The sequence below is a fragment of the Callospermophilus lateralis genome, chromosome 10, assembly GCF_048772815.1.
Source record: "Callospermophilus lateralis isolate mCalLat2 chromosome 10, mCalLat2.hap1, whole genome shotgun sequence".
Classification (NCBI taxonomy): domain Eukaryota; kingdom Metazoa; phylum Chordata; class Mammalia; order Rodentia; family Sciuridae; genus Callospermophilus; species Callospermophilus lateralis.
In genome coordinates this window covers 12,029,676-12,052,401 of record NC_135314.1, presented here as the reverse complement: position 1 = coordinate 12,052,401, position 22,726 = coordinate 12,029,676, and the positions used below count along the sequence as shown (strand labels likewise).

Sequence of the window (22,726 nt, the reverse complement as noted above, 5' to 3'; positions counted from 1 at the left end):
ATTAAAAATACATGAGGTGGCAAAAGGTAGATATGCGATCTGAACTTCAAGTTTTATTAGGCAATCTTTATTAGGAAAGCTGACATTCTGTTCATACCAGTGGAATACATATTGAGTTTCCAGGTCAAAAGAGCATGAAGAGCAATAATTCACTTTATCTGGAAGTACGCTGTACACTAAGATATGTTCCTAGAGTTACAGATGAAAAATCATAAATTCATTCACACACTTAGTGAACATCTGAACTTTATATTATTAACTTGTCTAACAGGCTGGGAATATAAATAATATCTTCCCTTTCTTCAAAGGGACAGTCTAGTTCAAACAAACCTTAATTTTTGTAGATGACAGAAACTAGTATGGTGATAACAAAGGTGGAACTGATAAAGACGATGTGTGGATCTGAGTGGGAATTAAGGGGACTGTCTGGTTTGGGTCTCAATGGAAGTAGAGCACATACAATGCCAATGTAAGGAAGGACACTACTGGTCAAAAAAGGAATAGTTTTTGAAAAGGCTTACAACAAAGTGATGCACCCAAGTGCTCTGTTCAGAGAATGAAACAAAACAACTTGATGAAAACTGAGAAAACATAGGAGATGAGGTTTTTGAAGCCTATCAAATGAGCCAGGGCAATTCAGAGGCCTTACATGCCATAAGGAACCCAGAGAGTAATTCCAAACAGGGATAAATGATCCTTTTTTTTTTGGGGGGGGGGGGGGGAATACCAGGGATTGAACTCAGGAGCACTCAAACCCTGAGCCACATCCCCAGCCCTATTTCATATTTTATTTAGAGACAGGATCTCACTGAGTTGCTTAGTGCTTTGCTTTTTGCTGAGGCTGGCTCTGAATAAGTTATCCTCCTGCCTCAGCTGTTGGGATTACAAGTGTGGACCACTGCACCTGGTCTGACACTTTGTTATAAAGATTCTTCAGGAAATTTGTGTATAGGAAAGCAAAGAGGAGGAGGATACTGCAGAGTATTCGGGTTCTCGTTCCAAGAATCTAGTAGATGGTGATGAGAGACTGAACCCCAAGAAAGGGTGCTAAAGCTGAGACAAATTTAAGATATTTAGTGGAACAGAGTTCTTGCTATGAATGACTTATAGAGTGGGTGGAGTTTTGATGCAAGACCAGGACAGTGTTTGAATACAAATTAACATGTTTCTTATGGTACTAACACACTGAGTCAGAGGGTCTGGAATACCTCAGTGGAAATGTGCTTAAGAAGCTGATTATGTGCATATCTAGAACTTAGAAGAATAGAGTCACAGTATTATTATAGGCAAAAGAAACAAGGGAATAATAGATCAGACCTGACAAAACATTATATTAGGCACAGGAATTTCTAATGCAAGGGTTCAGGACAGACCAAAGCCCTGAAAGTCAGTATTCAATGTTGACAAGAAATCACTGGAGCTCAACTCTAAGTAACAAAACTGCATACTTCCCATGATAATCAAAAAATGGTTATCGCACAACTAAAAACAAAGGGGAGACACCACTGCTATTATGTGGGAAAATAAAAAAAAGGAAAAAGTATATGAAAAGACTAAAGGGGAGGTGGGGGAAGTGGGAGATCACTCTCATGACCAATTAGGGCAATCGCAGTAGAATGTAAACAATGTATGCAAAAGGTACAACACTAAATAGGATGGTTTTCTGCCTAAGACTACAGTGTACCTACTGGGGAGAGACACATAAAATGTTTAATACAAAAGGTCTCATTTAAATACTGTGGAGAGACCAACCGCATTAGCTGATGCAAAATTTAAGTAGAATATATGGTGCGCGCGCCGCGCGCGCGCGTGTGTGTGTGTGTGTGTGTGTATATATTTAAAGTACAGATCTCCTACGTGAAAATGTGAGGGAGGAGGTTCAAGGAAGGTTAGGGAGAAAGGGCAGAGTGAATAAAGCAGTCTGTTCCTCCATATCTTCTCAGCCAATGACCTTGGCTTCCTTTCTACTGCAGCCACCACCTCTGGAAGGTAATGAAAGTTTCATCACCAAGAACTTCATTATTGCTCAATTCTCATTTCAGGTAGTCCCCCTTCTGATCCTCCTCCTTCCAGGTCATTCTCTCTGGGACTCCATTCCTCAATCTTCAACCTTATCAGACAATACCCTTATGTCTCTCCTTACCTGCTTCCAGGTCCACGGCCCTCCCTCACCACAGCTGCCTGGAGGAACCCAACGTTTGTTTTAAATGCAATTATTCTACCTAATCTACACTAAACATGGCTGAGGGTCACACCAACCCTAGCACGCTGACTGGGGTCATTCACAAATTTTATAACTACAACCCCAAGTTTGCCCCTAATTCTGGTGAGCAATCTCAACATTTTCTAGTCAATTTACACATTCATGTCCTACCTATTTCATGTTGTTTCTCCTTCATTTTCGGTCTATTCCTAGCTTGTTTATTCCATAAAAACTTCACATAAGATAAAATTCATGTAATCTGCAACTTACCCACATAAAGCATGCAATTTAATGCCTTTTAGTGTATTCACAGAATTGGCAACCATCAAAATCAATGTTAGAAGATTTTCATTATCCCCCAAAGAAACCCTGCATTCTTTAGCCATCACTCCTCCTCCTTTCACCCCTGCCCATATAGGCAAACACATAACCTATTTCCTGTCTCTATGGACTTGCCTAGTCTCAACACTTCATACACATGGACTATTATTATGGCTGGCTTCCTTTATCACCTGGCACCTTTCCAAGGTTCATCCATGGTGTATAGCACCCTATGCATGTACTTCATTTTATTACCAAGTAACAGTCCATTATATGGACACACCATCTTTCATTTTATCCTAGTTTACCTTAAAAAAAAAAAAAAAAAAGTCCTTTAGCAAAGGACTTTCATCTACCTACCAGTGAAGTTATTCCTTCGGTCTATGACCATCCATATTTCAAAGACGAAGCCTTTTGTTTCTATCCTGGATCCACCTCCTCTTACCTATCAACCTAGCATTTGTTTCTTGTGCCAAAATTCTCCTATCGATGCTGAATAATCAGTAAGCTAACATTATTTGCATTTTTAGGAAAACAAAACTAACTTCCCCATCCTGTATATTTTCAGCTACCACTCCATTTTATTGCTCCCCTACATGGCAAACCTCAGGAATGTTCAAAGTCACAATTGTACCCTTGTCTTCAACTCCCATTTTCTTCTGACCAGCTGTCATTGGGTTTTTGAACCATCATTCAGGAAAATCTCTTTCTCCAGGTCACCAGGAGCCTTCCAGCTGGCAAAGCTCAGCATCTTGAATCATCAATGCCATCTGGCAGTTCATTTCTCCCTCTTTCCTATGAAGGCTTTTCCCATGGTCTCCAAAATGTTTCCTTCTTACGCACCCTTGCCTACTGGTTGTAGTTTTCTCAATTATAAAATGGGGTTCATCTCATAGGATTCTAAGGCTTAAATGATGACCATATACCAACTGCTTGGAGGAGTTCCTGGCAGGTGAAACTATGTATGTTTTAGCTCGGTGCTGTGTTCTCAAAGGCTAAATGTTGAAGGATTCTTTGACTTTGTCCTCTTGCCACTTCTCTATTCATATTTTCTCCCTACATAACCCTTATAGGCCCCATGTCTTTAAATATGATCTTCATCACCAGGATTAACATCTCTAGATTTAAGTTGGTTTACTTGACATTTGTACCTGTGTATCAAAGTTAAACAGCCAACATTCAAATTTAATACCCACTTCCCAAAATCCTACACGTTTGTGTATCTCGGGAATGGCAGTAAACACTTTACAAATTGCTTAGGTAAAAATCTTGTTACTCTTGACTTCTTTTACGAATTATATTTAAGTAATGAGGCAATTCTAAAGGTTGTCTTCAAAACACTTTGAATGCAAACCCTTATCCCTTCACTGCACCAGAATCCAAACACACCATTCATTCTACTTTTACCAACTTCTATTATTATTTGTTCTCTATAGCTGCAATCATCCCTTGAAAAATGTAAATGAGATCACAACGCAAGCCAAAAACTCTGTACCACTTCGTATTGCACTTGTCTGCACTCACCTCTTGTCACTCTTTACTTGGGGCTTAACCTGCTCCAGCTGTACCAGCCCCTTATGGTCCCTCAAACAAATCAAGTTCCCTCTTAATTAAGATTCCTCTTTATTCTTACCTCTCTACCTGAAATGCCTTTTGTCTGTATTTACGTAGCTTACTATTCAGGTTATTGTTTTCTCATACAATTGAAAATGGCACATCTATGTGATACCCTCAAATCCTCTAACAGTCTATCTTCACAGGAATATCTCCTTGTACAGCTATTAGTTTACTTGTTATCCAAGTCCCTACTAAATATAAACTCCAAGAAAGTAGGTTTCATTTTGTTCATGATGGTATTGTTAGCACCTGGGAGGGTGCCTGGCACACAATAATGCTAGTTGCAAAGGTGATGCCCAATGTCAAAGAGAAGGTTATCTCTTGGGATAAAAACAGGCAACAGGTCTAGGAAAATGACCCTTGGAAGGTGAGAATTATTTCTGCATAACCTTAGGAAAACCTGGACTTTTGAAAAAGGATGTGTTTTTCTATGAATTTCCTTTTCTGTTCCAAGCTATTCTACCTTTTTAAAATTTGATCTCAACACTATGACAGTCGTGGTGGCATTTTACATGAGGTTAAAATGGAATTTCACATGCATGAAGGAAAAAAATGTATCAACCACTCTTATCTCTTCCACCAATGCCTCTAGGCAAATATAAAAATATGTAAACATTTATTTAATGAACAAAAGTGTTTTCCTTTTATGATTTCAGACCTTCAGAAAACTGCAACAACAGTACAACTGACACATATATTTCCTTTGCCTAGATTCACCAATTAATGTACTAAGGTACGTTTATTTTGAAGACACTCCCAGTTGATTCTTACAGTAGGCATTGTGTTCTGACAGCTGAGAATGAAGAACAAGGAGCCAGGTTTCAAGAATGAGAGAAGCATATTTCATTTAGATTGTATGATATTAAGATTTATATAAACAATTTTTTTCCTTAGAATACTAGGAAGATCTTTAAGAGAAACTTCAGTTTTCAGCAATATATATTTTAGGTATATTGAGATAGCTCATTCATTTTTAGCATAAGGGAATATTAAGCAATGTTTCCACAACATCTACAATAAGGGGGGAAAAAACCCTCTCAAATCAGACTGATTACCATCTTTTAAAAAAGACTCCATGGCTGGACATGGTGGTGCACACCTGTAATCCCAGAGGCTCAGGAGGCTGAGACAGGAATATCATGAGTTCAAAGCCAGCCTCAGCAATGGTGAGGCTCTTAGCAATTCAGCGAGACCCTGTGTCTAAATAAAATATGAAATAGGGCTGGGGATGTGGATCAGTGGTTGAGTGCCCGAGTTCAATCCCTGGTAGGAAAAAAAAAAAAAAACACAAAAAACAAAAAACCCCTGGATTTTCTGCAAAATAATGTATAGTAGACTTTGAATGCTCATTTTTTTCCTGCACATCACTTATATTTGTGTTTTAGAATTTCAACTTGCATATTAATTGCTAAGAATTTTATAAAAATTGACAAAGGCTAACAGCTACAACTTAAGAGTTAAGAATTTCACTATTAGAGAAAGTAAGTTTGAAATATACAGTTAACCTATCATAAATGTGATTGTCCATAGGCAATTTTATTTTTAATGTGAACCTGGTAAAATCTTACCTGAAATTCTTCACAGCAATATTTGTCTGCCAAAATCAACCTAGAGTCCAAAGTTTCTGCTCTCCCACCTTTCTCAAGATGTCTCTCAGAGAGATATTTAAGTTTAAAGATAGTCTTCAGGCTAGTATTCTACACCAGCCTAGAGAGCCCAGGGTGACATGAAGAGAGAGAATGTAAAAGTGCTCTGGATTTTTTGCACATGACTACTCGTGTTTTGCTTGAAGTGCTGAGTCTTCTTGGAGAATATATAGTGTATATTCATGCATAAATTCATATTCCAAGTTCAATATTTGTTGTGGAAAAATCACTACTTTATGCACGAAATAATGTCATATACTGAGTTGAGGACATTGTAATGCATATTTAAGAACTATTTCTATTCTGTAACACAAGTGAAATACCAATTCAAATATTTTAAATCTCCTGAGGCTGGGGTTGTGGCTCAGTGGTAGAGTACTCACCTAGCACGTGTGAGCCCTGGGTTCTATCCTCAGCACCACATAAAAATAAAATAAATAAAATGTTTAAAAGCTCTTGAAGAACAGGATGAAGTCATTAGATTGTGAGGGTACCAAATCAAATATCTATCATACTTTCTGCCTTATAATTTAATGTAATCAAATCATATACTAAAGTTCAAAATAAATATTAAAGTGCAAAAACTGTTCTTTAAAATTAGGTTGTATTATGTTTTTAAAACTCCTAATTTCTAGAATCTTCTCCAGGTTTTCTTTCAACGTTAATGACTTAATACATTACTAAAAGATTGGTGCTCTAATGTTCTAATTTAAATATTGTTAAAAATTACTAGCTCTAAAAAACCTCAAAATTTTAGAGACTAGGCAAAGAAATCCAAAGCTAAGTGAAATCATCATCAATTAAATACCTATCTTAAAGGAATTTCTGAAATGGCTGGTAAAATCATTTGCCTCCTAGGCAGTTTTAGGGATCATAACTATTGCACAAAAGCAAACACAAGTGTTTAATAATTCACAAATCAATTTTGTCTCCATATTTCTCAAGGTGCCCAAGTTTAGGATAAAGTCAAATATCTACTGAGGCTACACAGGGAATGAGTTTATCACAACACTTGCCTAGCAATTCAGCCTAATAGGCCAATAATTTGTGACTCTTTAAAACCTCTGGCTACAAAAGTTATAAGTAAAAAAGGATCTTACAAATACTCAATTCTTACTTTACCATCATTTGCAGTAGTGCAACAAAAATGGTGAGAGGTTCTCTTTATATTAATGATTACTGAATAAATGTATTTGACAAAAGGCTTTAATTATCCACAAAGGAATGAATTCAACCGACATTAGTTTTTGCTTGAAAACATTCTGGATAGCCTGGTAACACGGTAGAGATAGGTAACACAAACAAACATTTTTTTTTGTGTATTTTTTTTATTGTTTGGAACACCAAAGTAACCCAAACTTCACATTTACAATGAACTTTTTAATAAAAATATGCTGTACATCATGTTAAAGATACATCATTATACAAAAGTTTTTGAGAAAAGTAAACACAGATACAGTCAAGAGAATGAACTGAATTGCTGTGATCTTTTAATTTTTCTCCTCTCCTAAATGACCAACAACTGCACAATGTTGTCTTTAGCTTTTATGAAACCAGCCCTGTGCTAATTACTTTGGCTTGTGAGCTATTAAGTACAGATTTCTTTAAAAATCAATTAGTAATAAATTATTATTGTATATCTGGTATTTTTCTATTTCCAGTATCACCAAAAGAATCATCTCTGATGATGGGAATTTAATTCTCTTCATATATAGTAGCAGGGGTCAGGCGAACTACCTCAGCCTAGATCCAGAGACCAGCAGTCACTCCAAACTAATGCCCATACTGAAGTCTGATAATACAGAAAATTCTTAAACCAAATTATCCTTAAGGCATCCTAATGCCTCTTCCCATTATAATCAAGCCTCAAAACAGACTGTTTGGAGATATCTTGAACATTTGTTTGGCCCCTGCTACTTTATTAGCATATTTTAGAAATTATGATCTAAGAGCTCAGTTAAGTCTCAATGACACATTTATCTTCCATTATAAGATAACTATTGGATATCATCAATGGAATCAATTTAGATAGCAAGTTATGCTATTTAAATGAACACCACGATGATTTAACACACACATTTTCTCAGTAAGCCAAATAAATTTTTAGTGTGTGAACTTAAGATATGGTCTAATCTACCTTGAAAATATCTGAGGCAACTATGTCAAGATATACTTCCCCCTAATAAGTTATTTTCCTGTTTGCCAACAGAGAATTTAGAAAGAATTACAACCAAAGGAATTTTAGGATTTCAAAGTATAAATATTCCCTAAGTGTTCTAAACATCATTTCTTACCTGTAATAACACCCACTGTTCACTAAATGCCTACCCTGTGGCGGATGTTTTACCCCCATTGAATAATTATGACACCTTGGTGTGTCAATGTCACTTTTACTCCCCTTTACAGGTGAGGAAATGAGAGTTCAGTGTCAACTTCTAGGCTTACAAGTTTTCTGGTCAGCATAGCATTTCCTTTTATGAACTTATAAGAAAACATTAGAGCACCAAGAGAAAACCAGAAGCATCAGCTCCAATACTCCACACCTGGAGCATACCAGTAATATCTCTACTGAAATCACTGATCCTTTAGTACTGCAATACTGCAATGTGATTACTGCATTCCTTCATCAAAATGATGGGACTATGGTTAGTCTGTTTTAACCACTCCCTTCTTTATTTGCAGACATATTAAGAATCTTATTTTGAAAAAGCAGTTTTGAACCTCCCAAGTATACACCAAGAGTAAAGCTTACCTTTTCAAGTAAAAAAAAGGATGGACAAGAATTTATCATTAAAATTAAATATTGGTAGACACATTCAAGAAATACTGTGGGAATGTAATCCTTTTATGAATCTTACAACAGATGACTCTGTGAAGATGGCAACCAGTGGGCAAGAGAACAATAGGTGGTAATGAGGAAATAGTATTATGTCAGAAGCCTTAGAATGAGTATAAATGATAGCTATTCAGAAGAAAAATCCATGTCCCTTCTCCAAAAAGCCTGCTTTTACCATGATGTAAAAATTAGGTCAAGTGCATTTTCTTATTTAAATAAACTTTTGTAATAGTTTTAAAAATCTTATTTCTCTTTTAATAGGTCAAAATTTATGTGACATTATTTTCAAGATTTCTGATTAAAAACCGAAGGCCTTTTTTCCTCACAACTAGAACTAAACTGCATTTTAGTTAAAGCACTTTGAAAGGGCCTTCAATTTTTAAAATTCCACTTTAAAAGTTACAGTCAAAAGTAATCAGCAGAGGTGAAATATCAATAGCCCTGCAATGAATGAGTATCCCTTTCTCATGGAAATTTTATTCAGTGGGGGGGGGGGGTCTGATAAGCCAGATAAAAATAATAGAAATGTGAAGAAAGATTTAAAGTTTAATTATCTGTATTGTGGCACTGAGCTTACTAAGTTTACTTTTCAACTTTACTAGCTTTTCTTTTTTTTTTCCTGTGTTATATTTTGTTTCACATGTTGGATGCAGAGGCTAAACGGTCTATTCAGTAGTGGTAAGGAAAAAAGGGCCAGCCTGGGTGCAGTGGTGCACACCTGTAATCCCAGTGGCTCAGGAAGCTGAGGCAGGTTCGTGAGTTCAAAGCCAGCCTCAGCAACTCAGCAAGGGCCTGAGCAACTCAGTGAAACCTTGTCTCTAAATAAAATACAAAACAGGACTCAGGTTGTGGCTCAGTGGTTAAATGTCCCTGGGTTTAATCCCCAGTACCAAAGTAAGTAAATAAATAGGTTTTCAAGATCTAATGTTAAATCAAAGGCAGGTACTTACTCTTCAGGGTTGTTTGAAAGCAGTAGTTATTAAACTCTTGGAGATCATGAAATCTTTCCACTCATTCAATGAATTTACTAAGCCCAGAGAAAAACACAAATGCACATAATTTTGTAAACAGTCCAGAATGACCTACTATTCAAGGACCACAGACAAAATTTCATTTCAAAATGAATTCATAACTGAAGGTGTATGTGGGTAGAGAGAATATGGAGAGAAGGGGTTGATCGGAAAATTCTATGATTCAGATTCTGTGACCCTGGTGCAACCATCTTATAAATATGAAAAAAGGAAAAAAAAAAGGCTTTAGGGCTAGGGTTCTGGCTCAGCAGTAGAGCATTTGCCTAGCATGTTCGAGGGCCTGGGTTTGTTCTTCAGTACCACATAAAAATAAATAAGTAAAATAAAGGTATTGTGTCTAACTACAACTAAAATACATATATATTTTTAAGCATGACAACAAGCCACAAAGATGTTAAGGTTCTTTGGTTCCTGTGTGATGTTGCTTTCACTACAATTTTCATTACAATGTAGATCTCTTAAGCAACCTTCTTATTAAAACAAATCACTTTCCATCATTATGATAAATACTGCTAAATTATTTGTGATAAATTTTAGTCTCAAATCGTCTTTTATTATTTCCCAATCTGTATCCTAAGGGAAATAAAAAATCAAGTTGACTGTGGGCCTGAGCTCAGTCTTGAAGAGGCCAGAATACACAGAATGCCATTGGCTTCTACTATAAATGTGTGTGTATATACATCTGTGTGTGTATATGCATATTTATATCAAAATTTACAAAAATACCAAAGGAATAAGTGAAAGCATAAAAATCCGACATCATAAACTGATGTCCCATAGTCCTACACCTATTTCAGAGGTAACCAATGGTTTTTCCCTTAAAAAAAAAAAAAACAAAAAAAAAACTAAGATGATAAAAGCAAATGTGTACACACACACCTCTACAAACATAGTGGGCTCACAGTTCTACAATACTATAACATTCAGGCAGTAAGCATTATCTTCCCATTAGGAGAATAAAATGTTAGCTATACTTGGCAATAACTACTTCAAATATAAAAATATATTAATTTAAAAGATGGTCTACTGAAATTAACTGTGACATATTTTTATAATTTAAGCCAGCCAGACTAAGCCCTCCTAAAGATGTAAAAAAATTAAGGCATACCTTTCTTAATTGCAGTAGTGAGGTTGTAGATAAAGAATATAAACTCCATCAGGAGAAAACTGAGGAGTCAGAGGGAAAGTGGTTCCTCAGGAGCTGAAACTATTACTCAGAAACCAGTCATTTTATTGCAATGTAGCAAAGATGATTTGCCATCCTACAAAAAATGCTATCAAAGTTCAGAGGTTTCAGATGGATAAAAATTGATGCAGACAAAGAAAAACCTATATCATCAAAGAAACATTTTTCTGAAACTGGAAGAGTAAGAAGGTATGTTAATCATGAATTCTGTAACAATTTCTTTTACATAGGAAATTAATCATTTTTTGTACCAAACTAAGATGTGGAAATCCAAACATTTATTCAAGACAAATAAGCATGATGCCACCTTTGAGGTTTCTTATAAACACACATTTGATTTAAGACGATTTTCCTCAAAGAAAACTAGCCTCAGAGACCACTTCTCCAAAATTCACATTATTTTTAAGATACCTAACTTGGGTGGGGAAACTAATGATAAAAAAAAAAATAACTTACCAAGAAGTGAAACAGGCTGGGTTACAGGAGGGGTAGGCAGATTCGTGGGTGCAGCAGGTGGCACAGCAGAGCCATACATTTTCACACTGTCACCAGACTCGGCATTTCCTCTAGCCCCAGACACCACTGTTGGAATGGGATTTCCAATAGATAAGTCTTTTGTAGTGTCTTCATTTATACCAGCGATAGTAGCTAAGGAATATAATTACATCAACATGTGAAGCTGAATAATTAATTATCTTCCTGGTCAACATTCTTCTGCCACACTATAGATCCTATTACTGGTTCATTCTCCCTTCTACCCCCAGCTTGAAAAGGTCAAGTGAACACAACAGAAAAACATGCTTACAGTTTGGGATGCTTATTGGTGGAGTGTGAGGAGGAGGAATGGATACTGGTGGAGTTATAGGAGGTGGGGGTCCAGGAGGAAGAAAACCTAAAGTAAGAAAAATAATGTCAACTTTTGTATCACTTCATTTCAGATTCTAAAAGAATGTCTTCTCAAACAACTTAGTGTACCTGGTGGTAAATGCATTGGATTGAATCCTGGGCGCAAAAATGGTGGTGGAGGAGGTGGTGGAGGAACACCAGGACCAAAACCTGGAGGGGGAATTCCCAAAGGAGGTGTGAATGTGGGTGGCTGGAGAGCACCAACTACAGGAGGACCCGGCTGATGTGGTGGGACCTAGAAAGAAACAAAAATAAAAATGGAATTATCCACCTAGCTGCCCTCACACAGTATATTTAGATGAAATAAATATTTTATTGCTGGAAAACTAAATGTTTCTAAATTTGTGCTTACTCTATCAATAAATTAGTTATAAGATATAACTTGTGATACAATTATATAAATATGACATAAAGGTAAATCAAATGAGAGAAAAGGGAAGTTTTGCTTTCTCCTTCAGGAATGCAAATTCACACTCTATTTCATCAGCATCCACTGGTGCTCTGAAAGCAAATGATACCTTTAAAAATGTTTCAAAGTTCAAAGAATTTGGGGAACTCTAGCTCTAAGAAGTGCTACTCAGCAATCACCAAGTGGCTAAGAACACAAATCCTGGAGCTAAGTTGTCTCTACCCTCTTCTTAGGTGGCTACATGTGGGGGAAGCAAGCTATTTAAATTTTCTAAAATGGAAACATGCCAGCCGGGCATGGTGATACATATATGCCTGTAATCCCATCGGCCTGGGAGGCTGAGACAGAAGGATTGTGAGTTCAAAACTAGCCTTGGCAAAAGCGAGGCACTAATCAACTCAGTGAGACCCTGTCTCTAAATAAAATACAAAATCAGGTGATAGGGAAACGGTTCAGTGGTCGAGTGCCCCAGAGTTCAAATCCCAATATGAAAAAAAGGGATATGTGCCAATATCACATAATTATGGTACTGAGTAAATACACATTAATTACTGGTACCTGACACTTTATACTAAATAGCCAACAAATGCCAGCTACTGTCTATATATCAAAACATGTAATGTTCCCCTTACACTGAGAGAAAATCAAGAGACCAAGACAATCTATTTTTGTGACAGATCAGATTTATCTGATTCAGAACTATGGATCGAGTATTTATAAATTTCACCCAAATGTTTTCTCATTATTATTATTATATGCTAGAAATATGCTGAATGCTTAACACACATTGTCTCATTTACTCCTCAAAACAACTCTGACCTAAGAGGAACACAAAGCCAAAGCTAGGAAAGGTTAGGTGCTTTGCTCAAAGCCACATTGCTAAGTACAAACAATGGAGCTGGAACTCAAATGCAATTCTATCAGAATGTGCATTTTTTCTTTTGAAGCACCAGGTGAATTAACTAGATAGTAAAGTTTTTTTTTCTAATAATATACCTCTCATTATGTTAAATGACACTCAGCTTATTAACTAGCTTTCAATATCTGTTAAAAAAAAAATTCATGATGGCACCATTGAAACTGAAGATTAAGAGGCTCCCCTTCCCTCAAAGTACTGTACTGGGTGCGTATCCAAATTCCTTCAGGAAATAATATTCTGAAGAATAAAGGACCCATAAGAAAAAAAAGAGTATGTACCTACAAAACTAATAATTAGAATTAATGTCTAGAATATTTTAAGACAGTGAACAATCTAAACAGATGGTAAAGCAATATATTTATGAAAAGAAAGTGTTATAGAGATTATAAATGACATGATATGCCAAAATATAAAAAATATGCATATGTATGTACTTGTGGTTCTGACTGAATCTAGATATACGACTACAATAAGATCTATAAAGGAATCTTCAGATTCTTAAAAATTTAAACTATGTCCCAAATATTCTCACCTGTGGAGGTGGCACTGTTATAGGTGCAGGAACAGGAATAGGAGGTACAGGCACAGGTAAAGGTTTAGGTATGGGTGATACTGGTTCTGTATGTGAGCTTTCTGCACCTCCATTTTGAGCAACTTCATTTTCAGGCTTCTTGGGAATTCCTTTCCAATCTATAAAATTTAAAGAAATGTAACAATGAGATTATAAAAATCAGAACCAAATTAATACAGAAACTCCTATGTGAATTTTATAAACAATAATTATTTAAATTAAGAAAAAATAAAAAACATGGAATAAAGTGCTTACATGTGCTAGCCACATCCGAAGCACTTATGTATACTATCATTTTCAAAGCTATCTAAAGTAGATTACTATTATATTCCCATTTTACAAATGAGGAAAGCAAAGACAATTTGCCCAAAGTCACATTCCTAGTAAGTGGTAGGGGATTCATCCCAGACATACCCTGCTCTAGAGTCTGTTTTTAACCACAAGAGTATACTAAATAAACTTTCTCTAATATTAAAGAATAACTCGGATATCCTCTCACATGTTTCCACATACCTTCTAGTCAAATGAAAAATAGGTAAGTATCTTTCCATTCTGTCCTCTAGAACACTAATCTATCAGAGATTCTCCTTCTCTTAAAGGAACCCCCCAACCCCATTGTATGAGCTTCAGGACTACCACTTCCCCAGCCTTTATAGTTTTGGTTCAGAGCCTCCCAGATACCTGGAAGATAGTAGGTCTGACTGCCTGAACAGAAACCAAGCTCTATCCTTAAGTGAAGGCACCATGCATTATGGAAGGATAAGGTGGCGTTTGGGAATAGTACAGCACCTTTTTTTTTTTTTTTAAACCCAATTCTGGCTCTCAAACATCACTCCTACTTCAAGATTACTTTGAATGCTCATTCTATTTTTCCAAGCCACTTTATGCCCTTTGTTCCTGTTATCTATTAATCTATAGGTCATACCCATATATTTTTCTATTTTCCCCCACTGCAATCTTGCTGTCAATCTGGCATCTGTAATATTAATAACCAGAGGTAACTGAACCTCCTAGTCTTACACATTTTCTTTTCATTGCTTCTGTGAACATTTAAAAATTTCCAAAGAAATTGTGATGAAGCACTGCATTAAAGTAGAGTACAAGTTGAGTACCCCTTATCCAAAATGCCTGGGACTAGAAATGTTTCAGAATATTTGCAGATTTTACAGGCAGGACCATCTCTCTCTTTTTTAAAAAAATATTTATTTCTTAGTTTTCGGCGGACACAACATCTTTATTTGTACATGGTGCTGAGGATCGAACCCAGGGCCTCGTGCATGCCAGGCAAGCACGCTACCACTTGAGCCACAACCCCAGCCCAACAGGCAGGACCATCTCTAATTCAAAAACCTTAAATGTGTAATCCTCCCAAATCCAAAATTTTTTGAGCCTTGTGTTGGTGTTAAATCTCTAAAACTTTTTCTTATAAAGAACAAACCAGATATTTTATTAAACACACTTCCAAGCAAATAAATGAACTGTAAAAGAAATTACAGTTTTACCTGGGTTAAGTGTATCACTGTCCAACATTCCTCCTTCACAAAAACTCTCCAGTTCCTCAGGCTTGACTTTGTCCCATGGAATATAGGTAACGCCAAGTTCTACATCCCAATACTGCTTGTAATCTGCTTTTATTCCTTTGTTTAAGGCCCAGGCAATCTATTTCACCATTAGTGAAAATATGAAGGGAAAAGGACACTGTAAGTCTTAAGGAGTTCACTACTCCACATCATGCTACTCATTTGGATGTAGGAAGTAAAGGAACATTGGCACTAGTTATTTCTGGATCTCAAACTCTTACTCTCAACATGAACTGGCTATACCTTCATTTTGTCCTCAGCTGAAAATTTCAACGGCAACTGCTCCTTATCAACCCTCACCCTGACCCCAACTACCCTGCCCAGCCATTGTAAAGCTCATAGAAAATAAGTTCATTAGAGAGACTGAAAGTTTCCTATATAGCCTGGCATGCTGGGTGTCATTTTTGAAAGTCTACGGAATCCTGGCAATTAATCAACATTAGACAAAAATCTTTTTTATAATAAAACTAAAACAGGACTTTAGGAGCCAGATAGAATGGACATATCTGTAATCCCAACTACTCAGGAGGATGACAAAGGAGGCCAGCCTGGGCAACTTAGAACAATCCTGTCTAAAAAAATAAAAGGGGTGGGGATGTAGGTCAGTGGTAGAGTGCACTGGGTCCATGCCCAGTACTGAAAAACAAAACAAATTGAAACAAATAAAAACGTTAGGACATTGATGAAACAATGCCTTTGATTTCTCGGGGTGGGGGGACGGGGAGGATATGAAAGGCTTTGTACCTGAATCATTTTCTATATCATTAATAATCATTTTTCACAGTTCATTTTGAGATAGTAATAAATCTCAAAAAAATATGCTAAAACACACTTTATTTAAGGCATCAATCAATTATATTTGATGACACTATCTATCTTAAACAAGGGGATAGTCTACAGATATACTTCTGTGAGGCCCTGGGTTCTATACCCAGCAGCTCCCTTCAATTCCTACTATGCACTGAACATTTAAAATTATGTTTTAATAAATTATAGGTTTTGTTAAGAATTTTAAAAGGACATATCTGAAATGCCTCAAGTCATAACTAAGCCCAAATTAGTTTTTAAAAAGCAACATATTAATTCCACATTAAAATAAAAAATAATTATAAAACTGTACCTTTATGGATTTTTGATTTACTTTATAGTTTCCACGGCTCAGTTTCTGCAGGGCACGATAAGCATCTTGCCTATGAACCATAACAATATAGGCACAGCCCCTGGGAGGAATCATCTGCTCCAAAACATTTTATTACCAAAAAAAAAAAAAAGCAACAAGATATAATAACCAGGTTCAACAGCCCCACTCCTCACCCCAACAGCCAATGCAGAATAAACCATGGCCAAAGTCACTTGCCATAAATACACTTTCATAGCAAAAATTTTAAAATTAAACTTCACAGTCTAAGAAATATTAAATGCAGAGTGCTGAGCACAGACTCAGAACACATAAACTTGTAGCCACAAGTCCACAGACTTCTACTAGTCTATGGAAATTATAACTCAAATCAAGTCCTTAATTTCGTAAAATGATATTACTCACATCTGCTCCACTATCATTAAATAATTAAATAAATACTCACATTAATTGATTCAATGGGACCAAACTCTTCCAATAGACTGGCAACGTCCTGTTGAGTAGTCCTTTTGTCCAGCTGTCCCACCCAGAGTGTAGTACTGCAAACTGAAAATAAAAGAATGGCTGTAAAAATATTCACATTATAAGTAAACTTCATGTTACATTTTTTAAAAGTTACATAAAATATATGAGCACACCTATGATACCCAAAGTTTAACACAGAAAATTCCTATACAAAATTTTTTAAATTTAGAAAATTGTATTAGCACTTCTAGAAATGGAACCAGAATAGTTAAAGGCATACTTTAAGAGTTAGAAAAACTGGTCTTTTTGTACTTAGACCAAAGATCTCAATGAAGTCTGAGGTCAAAGCAGCAATAATTTGCCCAGTCACCTTGCCAATAAACAGTGGAACCAGGACTTGAGTCTAAGTCTCTTCATTTAAAAACTAACTCAGTGCTTTATTCACTACATGGAGATATACTTTTCCAACTCTTGAGTGTCTACAGTTTTTCTTTTATGCTGTATTCTAGGCAATAAGCTTTATAGAGTCAGAAATTTTATATGCCCCAGAAATTATTATGAATTAAAACCTTTATAATAGTTACTGATTTATAACAAGAATATATCTAGCATACCTTATTAAACATATTCTAAAGATATCTGATGAGATTCAGGTAAAAACGCAAGTAAATACATCCTGTAAATGGTTACATTCAAACAAGACACAAGAAAGCAATATTTGGAATAAAACGACATAGTGATAATATTTCATTTATAGCTCTGCTCACGTTATAAAACATGTTAAACCAACCATATAAAAAATAATGCAGAAAGTTTGAATATGAAGGGTTATTTACCACTTGCAGTTTCTGGTTTGATTTGAGGCAGGCCTTTTTGTCTCCGTTCCCTCTCTTTTTCTCGATCACGCCTTTCTTGGGATCGAGATCGAGGAGAATGTCGGCGTCTATCCCTGGACCGTGATCGGGAACGTCGATGACGAGACCTTCGAGATCTAGAACCAGATCTAGACCGTCTCCTTTTTGGTGACCTAATATTTTCATTAGGAGGATGGATAGTACATGGAGAAAAAAATAGAAAATACATACTCATATTAAGTTAGAGGGGAAAAAAACAACTAGGTAATTTAATGTTTTGGATATTTAAGATTAGTCAGGAATTCATTTTAAAGATCTTTAGTATGCTTGGGGATAGAGAGCATGCATATAATTTAAATAAGAAAGGTTATCAGCCTATAAAGGTATCTATCATCTTCAGTTCCTCTGAAACTAAATTATAGTGTAAAAAGTAAATTTTCATAGTTAAGGCAAAGCTACTTTAATTAGGAAAGTCTTCTTTTCTGCAGCAATTAAATACTTAATCCGAGAAGGAACTTTGAGTATATTCTTTTTCTAATACCATGTTATTCTATATAAATAGACACCAGATCAACTTGAAGAAAACATGGGTAAGATGACAGACCTTAGATTTTTCTTTTTAAAATCAGTGTTTGTTTCTCCTTTACCCCATGTATGAATATAAAGTGCTATTCATTAAAATAACCTTATTTGTTTTTCACCTATATGTCTTCTTAGACATATAGGATTGGTAAGACATTTTCTCTAAATTACCTGGATGCTGACCTAGATCTTGACTTTCTGCTATCAGACATATGCCGCTTAACTTCTGGAATACAAGGCTGTTCCACTTCCATTTCCTTAAAAACAAAACCATCATAAAATAAGAAACTGTGCAAATTCTAGGCCAAAATCTAACAAATACTAAATTAAAAAACTCTTGCTCCAAAGAGATTATGTCTTCATTTTTTAGTTACTTGGGACCAAATTTCTAATAACAAGTGGTCATCACTTAAAACAACAAACAAAAATGTCATATTTTGGCAATTCTCTATTTTTGGACATTATATAACACTTTAAGACAGTAAACTAGGCATTGATTATGTCTTCTATACTCTATCTCAAACCTCACAGATCCCTGTGGAAACTGGAAGTATTATATGTCCACTTTCCGGGTGAAAAACATGGAGCACAGATAGTGAGGGTTTAATATATGCCCACAATGTTTTTTTTTTCATTCTTCATATTAAAAAACAAAGATGGCAAACAGAAAAGCAGAAACATCCATAAAAATCAAGGCAACTTGTGACTGTGTGTACAACCAGAGATATGAAAAATTGTCTATATGTGTAATATAGACTGAAATGCATTGTCATATATAACAAATTAGAATTAAAAAATATACATAAAGTTAAAAAAAATCTAAGTCAACCAAAACAATAATTAGCAATCTAATAAAATTTTACCTGCTGATGTGGCTTCTGTGTAAGTGGTTCATTTTGTGCCTGAAAAGGAGGTTGGAAAGTCTGCTGTACTGGTGGAGTTGGAGGAATCACAGGCTGAGCCATGGGAGGAAATGGAGGTGTAGGAAGAAGTCCATATCCTGGCATTTGTCCATTAGGAGGAAGTGGAACCTTTAATTTTTAATTAGATTAGATTTTAAGTAAAAGCTATCAAAAACAATTTGGAAAATGCTTAGTTACTTTATATAAAACTAAAATACCTTCTATAAACATCAATCAAGGAAAAGCTACAGTGACATTCAACAATGTTTAACAATTTCAATAGCAAAATCTTTCCTGGAAGTATTGTTACACACTCAAGTATTAGATTAAAAATCCTACAAATCATTTCGAAATTATGAATATACTGGTTTGACTTTACACATTTGAAGACATAGCTTTATTTACATAAGGAAGCACCATGATAGGCTGAACGTAAAGTCAAACGCACTCTACTGTGAATTGTCTTCTTTCAACTTCTTTCATGGCAAATAAGCCTTTTGCGAGAGTGATTTCTAGGTTTACTTCTTTTTAAATTTACTAAGAGTAATTTCAACATACTTAGAGTTTCAAATAAAATAATGATTTAAAAATTTTTCATTTTATTCATAATACCAATTTAGCAAACCACAACTTAACATTATTTCTGCATGTACAATTCAAGCACTAACACAACAAGTATAATATACTAATGTCACAAAATCTTTCCAATTATTATAAACTTATCAGTAATTGCTGGAAATACAGTAATTCATGAGTTTTATTCATATTTTAAACAGGTTTTTAAAATACTTTCCAAACATCACCAACAAGTCAGTAAAATTAACTTCATATTATAAAATATGAAGAAGAAACTGAAATAAATACATATTAAGAGAATGAATATAGGGTAAAGAGATGTCTTAACGTCTTTTCTAAAAAGACTACATAAAGTATTATTTCCCAGAGCTGGCTTGTACAAGAGAATCCAACAAGACAATCACTGTAGCATTGAAAAGAAGAAAATCAAAAACCAAGATTCTCTAGAATGATTCTAGTACTGAAGGGATATACTGTGTGTGTGTGTGTGTGTGTGTGTGTGTGTGTGTGTGTGTGTGTGTGTGTGTGGCGCATATATATATATTTTGTATTTGGGGAATGAACCCAAGGACACTCAACCACTGAGCTACATCCTCAACCCTTTTTTGTATTTTATTTAGAGACAGGATCTCAATGCGTTGCTTAGGGCCTCACTAAATTGCCAAGGTTGTCTCTAAACTCAAGATCTTCCTGCCTTAGCCTTTCGGAATTATAGGCATTTGCCAGTGAGCCCAGCCATGCTCTGTATTTTTAACATGCCCTCTCCTTGCTCCAATAATTCAGATGCATAGCCAAGTTTAAGAAACTGAATTAGAGGACTTACTGAATAAGATTCAATGAACAAATCTCTAACTTCCTGTAAATCTCCAGTATGCTACGTATGCTCCTTTAATTTCAGATTTCAAACTATATTTCTGAACATTGAGAGCTGAAGGCTCTAAAGTATGTAACTGTACAACATGCAGAAAAATGAGAAAGAGCTGTGTAACTAAATAAGTGAGTTTTTAAAAAATAGAACTGTAATGTCTCTCTAAACTATTTTAAAAATTATAACAGTCTTGTGCTCAACAGTTATTAATTGGAGCTGCTGTATTACTTAACCACACAAGTTAACAGTGGTCTGTGAAGTGCAAACTACATTCTCTAAGGAACAGATCTTGAGTTATTAAAACTCAGTTGCAAGAAAAATGCCCACACCTGATGGTGTACTGGATCTTGCTGCATTCCCATCATTCGAGGTGGAAACTGATCCATATTTGGATGCTGTGTATAAGCTGGCTGCTGCATGCCATCTCCAGGAAATCCACTAAAAAAAAAAAAAAAAAAAAAAAAAAAAAGGTGAAGAATCTTTTAACTCATTTAGAAGCACTTAAGATTCTCAGACACATCTATGTTATAAAAACATATTGAATGTTGTCCAAAAGTCATTAGTACTATATTCTCAGTACTATTTCTAACACAAAAGCCATTTTAAAATTCTAAATCTAACAGGATACCTTCTGTTCAAAAGAAAATCCATAATGTTCCAATTTTACAAAATAATCACTCCATTAAAAAAAAAAAAGTTGGGGGTTGTGGTGGTGGCTAAATGTTACTCAGATCATACTTCAAAACTATTACCAACTTAGAAACTCACAATGTTGTCTGTGGGGGAGGTGGTGAGGTGGCAGTGGGTGCAGCAGCAGTGGGTGCAGCAGCAGCCGTAGCAGGTGTGGCTACAGAAGATGCAGGAGGTGCAGCAGGAGCAGGTACTGCAGTGGTGACGGCAGCATCTTCTTTCTTTGATTCTTCCACAGCTTCTGGCTCATCATCATAATCAAATCTATCAAGCAGCTTCTGGAATAGGTATGCCAATATTCCATTTTAAAATTTAGACTAGAATTCAGTCTAAACAACAGATGTTCACCATCATCATTAACCCCACCACAGTGTTGTATATAATCTAATTTTGCAAGTGTCCCAGAGGATCTTGGTTGAAAGACAATTTTTACACAAATAACATTTTGAAAAAGAATTTTTTATTCAGCTTTCCTTCACCAATTATAAGCGCAAAATTTTCTGACCATTTTCTATTTGCTTAATTTCATAATTAACTGAGCAGTGTACTTATTTTCCTAAAATATTCATTTATTTAAGACTAAAAACCTCTGGAACTTTGTGTACATAAAAATGAGTGTACATTCTTAGTCAAATGTCAATGTATAAGATAACTTATCCAATCACTATAAACACACACAGTGAAATATCCCTATATTGCTTGTTCAAGATTATACTAATATGATAATTGTTCAGTTCATTAGTTTTTCAACATCTATGAAAATAAATTCTTATCGTTAAAATGTCAAAAGAAAAATTTATACTAATATGAAAAAGAAAATGGCACAGGATACAGACACAGAGTTGTCTCACCACCTATTCACTAGCTTCTTTTTCAAACTTCAGAGCTTACCATAAATTTCCATTAAAAATAATCAGAACAGGTAGATGCAGTGGTACACACCCATAATCCCAGGGGCCTGGGAGGCTGAGGCCCTAAGCAATTCAGTGAGACCCTGTCTCTAAATAAAACACAAAAAAGGGCTGGGGATGTGGCTCAGTGGTTAAGTGTCCCTGAGTTCAATGCCAGTACCATCCCCCAACAACAACAAAAACCTGCAATGGGATCTAGTTGTTCTTTTTATAAATAAGGAAACTAAACCTCAGGTAATTAAGAAATATAACCAAGATTATTATGTAAATGAATGGTAAAATCAGGATGTAGACACTGGGCCTTCAAAGACTTCAGTTTTTGGCTTACAACAAGCAAATTTTTCCTTCAAGATGTGTCCATTCTACTCATGGATTTCAAGGTCAAAACTCCTAATGTTCTGTGATAGTTCTGCCTATAGACTGTGGTTCTACTTTATTGAACAACAGATTTCTAAATTAGGAAAGGAAGGAAGGCCCCCTTTTCAACAATACAGTATGGAGGACTAAACCAAGTA

General features: G+C 35.5%; 1 protein-coding gene across 4 annotated transcripts in view; it reads right to left on the bottom strand.

The window, feature by feature from the left end:
* Window positions 1-22,726, bottom strand: part of Scaf4 (SR-related CTD associated factor 4) — a 58,146-nt gene that overhangs the window by 4,414 nt on the left and 31,006 nt on the right. The window contains exons 8-19 of one of the 4 annotated variants that reach the window (XM_076868140.1): window positions 21,379-21,578; window positions 20,940-21,048; window positions 19,128-19,295; window positions 18,436-18,521; window positions 17,665-17,855; window positions 16,809-16,909; window positions 16,346-16,459; window positions 15,148-15,304; window positions 13,607-13,764; window positions 11,816-11,981; window positions 11,646-11,732; window positions 11,297-11,488 (exon numbers count right to left, since the gene is read on the bottom strand). In XM_076868140.1, coding sequence (XP_076724255.1) covers window positions 11,297-11,488; window positions 11,646-11,732; window positions 11,816-11,981; window positions 13,607-13,764; window positions 15,148-15,304; window positions 16,346-16,459; window positions 16,809-16,909; window positions 17,665-17,855; window positions 18,436-18,521; window positions 19,128-19,295; window positions 20,940-21,048; window positions 21,379-21,578 — 1,729 coding nt within the window. The remainder of the gene's footprint in view (window positions 1-11,296; window positions 11,489-11,645; window positions 11,733-11,815; window positions 11,982-13,606; window positions 13,765-15,147; window positions 15,305-16,345; window positions 16,460-16,808; window positions 16,910-17,664; window positions 17,856-18,435; window positions 18,522-19,127; window positions 19,296-20,939; window positions 21,049-21,378; window positions 21,579-22,726) is intronic. The other 3 variants (XM_076868142.1, XM_076868141.1, XM_076868143.1) reach the window with 3 other exon arrangements.